Below are 6,970 nucleotides of genomic sequence, written 5' to 3'. Positions count from 1 at the left end.
GGAGGAACAAAGATTCATTTCTCAACTAGCTAGGGTATAGAATGAAGAAACAACCCTAGCTCAGTACTGAGGAAGACACCAAACTCTCACAGACACACACACACCAAGAAGAAGAAGATGATGCAAACACAATTTCTGATTATTCGCATAAACTTCACAATGAACTCTTCTTTCTCTATATATCTCTATCATCCTCTTTTTTGACAAATCCTTCCAGCCACTAAGCTTCTGCCAACACATCATTCACTCTTGGCCAATCTTCTTTCACCATTTTCTCCACGTCAGCTACTCTTCACTACTCTTCATTTTCCCTATAACATATTGCCTTCTCGAGTAAGTTCATGTCCTTTGTTGAGAGTAATGTGGCTCTTACTGTCAAGACAATAAGGCTGTTATGTGAACAACAAAATCAAGGATGATCGACGGTCAGGTAGTTTATGCATGGAACCCACCCCTGCTTTAGTGCTTTTAGGTGAATTATTTTATCAAACATAAAAGAGACGACTGTTTTGGACAACTAGTTAAAAAAAATAGTTCATCGTAGTTGTTTTTTTTTTTTTTTCAAATTAAAGGAAAAGAGATACTAATTAATATGGAAGTCATTCGAGTTAATCTAACAATGTTTAGCTTTATTTGTCATAATCCAAAAAACTTGTATAATAGTATCCTGAATAAACACAACTCAATTAAGTATACAAATGGTCAACTTATTCAACTCTATCTTCCACAGCTGCTTACATACAAAGTAGAGACATTATTTATGCAGTCAAAAGAGCAAGAAATGAGACCACAAGAAGATGTATATAGTAAAATCCGAAAGAGAAGAGATAAGGAAACTATTTCTTTATGATGTTCCACAACAACCCTTCCCTTTAGTAACAGTCTCTTCTCCAGCAACAAGAATTTTAGTTCCTTGCAAGAGGGAAGAGTCTCCTCCAGATTCTCCTTCCTCATTGGCAACAAGATTCTTTTTGCTCACGATTCGGTAGATCTCGGTCAGAACCGTGAGAAAAGACGGCTCGACATTGTTGGAATCCAAGGCTGATGTCTCCATGAAAAACAGGTTTTCTCTTTGAGCAAATTCTTTAGCATCCTCGGTTGGTACAGCTCGAAGTGACCCGAGATCAGTCTTGTTTCCTATAAGCATAATCGCAATGTTTTTGTCAGCATGCCCTCGCAATTCTTCTAACCATCTCGCTACATGATCAAACGACTGTCGTTTCGTTATGTCGTACACTAGCATTGCCCCTACTGCTCCTCTATAGTATGCACTCGTCACTGCTCGATACCTAAACATAAGAAGAAGAAAAATAAACCTCCAACAATCAGAGCCATACCAAATACAATTGAACTAGACAAAAAAATATGTCGATCGTTTATTTTGGACTATAAATTTTGGTCTATACGACAAATGTTTGTTTGGTCACAGTCGTTGGTCGCCCGGGACAGGTGAACGAACAACAAATACTATTAATTAGCGTGAAGACAAAGATTATACATATTGAAGCAACCAAAAGTTTTTTTAGTTATCTAAGATCTGAAAACAAGGATCAATAGATTTGTTAAATTGTTACCGTTCTTGACCAGCAGTGTCCCATATCTGAGCTTTGATAGTTTTATGATCGATCTCAAGTGTTCTTGTCTGAAACTCGACACCGATGGTTGCTTTAGATTCGATACTGAACTCGTTTCTTGAAAACCTAGCGAGGAGCTGAGATTTACCAACAGCAGAGTCGCCGATCAAGACTACCTTGAAGACATAATCTATCTTCTGGTTGAAATTGCTCTGAAACTTTGACATCGTTCCCAAGTTCCAAACCCAAAATCACAAGCTAGCTTATTGATTTTTAAGACACGCGATCGAATTGACTTTAGTGTTGTGTAATAAAAGGATCTCTTGAATTAAGAAGAAAAAGAGATAGAGATAGAGAGAGATCTAAAAGGACAACAAAAGTGGGCTGCGACTCGTGAAGAAGCATCGGAAGACGTGAAGGGAAGAAACGAGGAGGGAACACCAATTTTAGTGGGGCCCGCTGCTCTTTTTCTCTCTTTTTTTTGTTTTTAATTCCAACTAAAAATAGAAAATTACAAAATCTAAATCTCTTTTATGTTTAATTCTCCTTAATTTTTTTTATCAACAAATATAATTAATTTTAAAATGGTATATAAATTCAAATCCTAATACACAAAAAACTCTAAAAAATAGTTTAGGTTTTTCTTTAAATATCCTATTTATACTAATTCTTTAAAACTATCCTTGGTTTTAATTATTTTGAATACTCGAAGAGATTTAATATTTTTATTGGAGATTACTTATGTTATATATTAAAATATTTAAATTGCATATAGCTTTATATGCTATTGGATCATGCTTGTAATGTTAGCTTTTTTTGGCCATTTAAATTGCTTCTTTTTAATACCATTTAATTGTGATCAAATAAAAAAAAATATGTGAAAATAATTAACATATTAATTTGCTTTGTATAATAGATGTAACATATCTACAAATTTCAATAATGCTCAAACTAATGTTTGATGAAACTGAAACAAAGTCTATCTGCTTAATCAACGCATATAATGTCAAAACTCAAAATAGTAGCAGTTGAATTTACACCTTCTAAACTCAAAAAAGTGTATCTGAACACTTTTAAAACTTCTAAATTAGTAAATTACATAAATGTGATTTTTTTCTTCTAATTTTCATATTTTTAGAATTTTTTTTAATTTTAAATAACAAGAAATTTTGATATATTATCGATTAAATAATATAAAAGGATAAAGATTAGTTTGACCCAATTTGAGCGGTTAGTTGCTAAATTAACTCATAAAATTTGAGGGTTAGTTGGGTTATTTTCATATCTAAAATACTATTAATTGCTTTGTTAGAGAAAAGTCTAATTTACCTGCGATTAAAAATCTCAGCGATTTGGTAAAAAATTAATTTAAAAAAAAATCTGCTGAACAAGTAGTGACAGATTTATTTGTTAGTGGGAGATTTTTTGTCCATGGCAGATTTTCTTTGACAAACTTATTTTGGATGGCAGATTAATTTGAAGAGTTTGACGACATATTTTTTTTTACGGTAGATTTATTTGAAGAGTGTCCCAACAGATTTATTTTGAACGACATATTTATTTTATGCAGACTTATTTATCAAGACACGATATATTTTCATTATTTTAGACAAATCTGAAACAATTTGCGGCAGATTTTTTTTGTCAACCAAACAATTAATTAGAGCAACTCCAACGCAGTCAGGATAACATCAATTATAGTGCAAAAACACTCCAACCCAACAGTATAACAAACACTATACTATTTTTTTAGTGTTTTGTGAATAGTATTGCACTATATTTGGTGTAACACTATTCACAAAACACTAAAATAAAAAGATTATTTTATTTGTATTTTTTATTTCAATATATATCTAACCTATTGTTTATCCATTGAAAGCCAAATATACCATCAATATTTTTAAAACTATCTTATTACAGTTAATAATATGATCTATTAACTATATTTGATATAATATAAAATAAATAATTTAGACATAAATTTAAAATAAATACATAAAATTGATTAAGATTAATAATTCATATTAAAGTTTAATAAACTAGTGGAAATATACTAGTACAAAATTAAAACTAAACAAAAAATTTAATGCTTATTAAAAATATTTAATCTTTAATTTTTAATATAATAATCAAAAGTTTTGTTTTTAGTGTGAAATTTAGTATTGTGGTTGGAGATGAAAAGAAATTTGGGACACCAAAACACTAATTTTGGTGTCAAAATTTGGTATTTTGGTGTTTTATGGTTGGAGTTGCTCTTCGAAGATGACTCAAAGGTTGGTTGCCCAAACCGGAGGATAAGAGTTTACAAAAGAAGTTTCAGAAACTAAAGTTCTCTAAGAGCGAGCAAGACAATATGCCCTCACATTTGACGTACGCGGAATCCTGGTAAGAGTGTAAGTGGAGAAGGAAGTTCTTAGCAAACTGAAATCGTCTAACAGATTGAAAAAGGCGAGACATTCATCACGAGACTGCACCACCGCGACTAGCTCTGCACAATCAGTCTCATAATTTTGACAATCAAAACCACCAGCGAGGATAGACTCCATAGCCCAAATCAAAGCCTTTATGGCAGTTTTTTTACTGTTGTTTCATAATTATTTTTTTCTTTAAAAATCTGTGGCAATGTGAAATATTTTTAAATAGAAAAATAATTACTAGTTTGACATAACAGATTTTTTTAAAGGTTATGACAGATTTTTGAATTGAAGAAAGTGCAATCATACAAGGATTTCCATTCTTGAGGAAAGTGGTCGTTGTGGATGGTACTTTTTACAGGGAAAATACTTAGGGACACTTCTGACAACAACAACTCAAGATGGCAATTTTCAGATATTTCCAATTATTTTCTTCGTGGTTGATACAAAGAATGATGAACCATGGGAATGATTTTTCAAGCAACTCAGCTTTGTGATACCAGATGATGAAAGCCTTTCCATTATTTTTGATAAGCACAAATCAATTGGGAAAGCTATTAAAAAGGTTTATCCAAAGTCAAGTAGGAAATTTGTACATACCATATGTACAAGAATATTTTGGTCGTGTTTAAAGGTCGAGCAGAATTTGTTTTGGTTAAAAACGCGGCGAATGCTTTTAGACTTATCGACTTTCAAACCATATTTGATCAAATAGAAGTGTTGAATCCAACACTACATGAGTACCTAATTATAAGGGTCAATGTGCGTATGTGGACTCATGTACATTTTCCAGGTGATAGGTATAATTCACTTACAAGCAACATCGCAAAATCAATGAATAAGGTCATGTCACACGCTAGGAATTTTCCTATTGTACAACTGTTGGAAGAAATAAGTCCATGATGACTAGGTGGTTTTCAAATAGAAGGAGTGATGCATTAAAGATGACAACAAATTTGACACGTAGTGTAGAGAAAATTCTCCAGATTTATTCTTTCATCCTTTCAAACAATGTTGATGTTATATATCTATTTTTCCAACATAAGAGAACTTCTGCGATTCTGCCAATTGTGGCACACTTCTTTGCTGCTTCGAAGGTCCATCCAACTTCGTTATAGCCTCTCCAAAGTTTTTTAGTGTCACCTCAAGTTTTTTACTAGCCAACTGGTCTTCCTGGTTGGATCATGTGTCTTCAGAACTTGAAGCCATTTTCAATTTTAGCCTTCTGAATTTGGGTAGTTATATCTTCAACATCGTTAGAGTTAAGACCATTTATCTTTTTTTTTCTTGGAAGGTTCATATTTATATAGCCTTATTCTTACTAGTATTGGGAACATATATCTTTGCTATAGTCTTCTTCTTCTCAGCCTTAACAAATTCCTTCTTTTCAAAAAGAGGAAGATTCTCTGATATCTCATCTTCTTCTTATTGTTGACAATGTATACCTTCTCCACCACCCTTTGAAATGGAAATTCGTCATGTGATGTCTACTTCATCTCAACAATCCAGGACTGCAACCAAATAGAACATTCAAAAAAAATATCAGAATATGATGCAAAAAAAGGAAAAAAAAACATACTATACAATAACAATGTAACTTACAGGTGCTTTACTATTTCCCTCATCATCTTCCATGGTGTTCGAAGTGGCATCGTATGGTATATCTATGTCTTTTGCCTCTCTTATTTCTTTCAAGTCTTACTCCACTGCTTTAATCCTCTCATTCATCTTCTCGTCTAAGACTGTCATTTTTTTATGAACAATTATTTCAAATTTTCTCTCCAAAGCATCCATTCGAGTGCTGAGGGTCTTCCCCAAGTCACAAATAGTCTCGTTCATTTTTTCTATCGCCCTCCAAATATCAAAAAAACTTTTCTTCTCATCTTTAGCATCCTGCAATAACTTCTCTGTTAATATCATAATATAGAAGGAAAAAATGGTAATCATGTATGGAAGGATAACGTAACCTTACCTCCAAATATTCTTTGACTACCTTCTCTTTCATGTTGGTAAAATTTTCTCCTTCATATTTAGATAGACTCTCTGTCAATCTCTTTATTTTTTAGGACTGATTCTACTGTCGTCATTCTCCTTATCAGCTTTGACACTTCTTTTCTTCTTTTTTGAACTTATACCAACTGTTTTGACACGTCTCCAAGCATCTAGAGATAAACAGTTATGAATGAGATCTTTAATTAGCTCGTCTAAGTGTGGATATGTATTCTTATTTGCGTCAAACCATACAAGATACATGTTTTCCTCTGAAACATGAACCATATGCCCAACATGAACCTACAAGCCATGAATAAAGTTATTAGTGATGGTAATAACAACAAATTCATACAAATTATTACAACATATCATAAGTATTTCAAAAAAAACTGGCACCACTATTTATGAAAAAAACCTTTCACATAATATAAATTTGTCACAAACTGGCACCACAACTAACCTGTCCGTGCAACTCTTTCTCTTTTTTGATGAAGTTTGTGAAGTTGATACATTTTCGAGATGATTGCCAATCAAGAAGTGGAACATCAGTCGTTTCTGTTCTTCTAAACTCATAACTTTCTCATATTCCAGTGACCCTCTCATACAACCAAATCAAAATAGCATGAACACACATGTTGTGTATGGTGTATGAATCTTTATCGTAGTCAAAAATATTGACTGAATTCACTAGACAACTGAAAGCCTAATACTAGGATTTTTTACTCTATCCTAGCAGGTTCAATTACCCTTATGCATTGTAGTACTTAAGGTGTCAATCCAAATGGGATGATGCTAATCACAAAAGATGCAATCAAGATAGAACAAATTAAGCCAATTAAAAGATGGGGGTGATTCTAACAACCTAATGAAGAAATGAAAATGCAGTAATTAAAACAACTTAAAGAAGTACTAAACAGAAATTAAGCTACTAAACAAGTGCAATAAACAATAATAAGCAAGATAAACTAATAAGCAGAAGTAAACAAGAGC

At 32.4% G+C, this 6,970-nt stretch overlaps 1 protein-coding gene across 1 annotated transcript; it reads right to left on the bottom strand.

Moving 5' to 3' along the window:
• Window positions 1-608: 608 nt before the first annotated feature.
• Window positions 609-2,079, bottom strand: LOC104725282 (ras-related protein RABA4c). Its single transcript, XM_010443910.3, has 2 exons — window positions 1,575-2,079; window positions 609-1,289 (listed from the first exon to the last, which is right to left on the bottom strand). The coding sequence occupies exons 1-2, from the start codon at window positions 1,799-1,801 to the stop codon at window positions 845-847; spliced, it is 672 nt and encodes a 223-aa protein (XP_010442212.1). The 5' UTR covers window positions 1,802-2,079; the 3' UTR covers window positions 609-844.
• Window positions 2,080-6,970: the final 4,891 nt, after the last annotated feature.

Source organism: Camelina sativa, chromosome 11, assembly GCF_030686135.1.
Source record: "Camelina sativa cultivar CO46 ecotype springtype chromosome 11, ASM3068613v1".
Classification (NCBI taxonomy): domain Eukaryota; kingdom Viridiplantae; phylum Streptophyta; class Magnoliopsida; order Brassicales; family Brassicaceae; genus Camelina; species Camelina sativa.
Note: the sequence above shows the minus strand (reverse complement) of the source record. Positions and strands in the feature narration are given on the sequence as shown.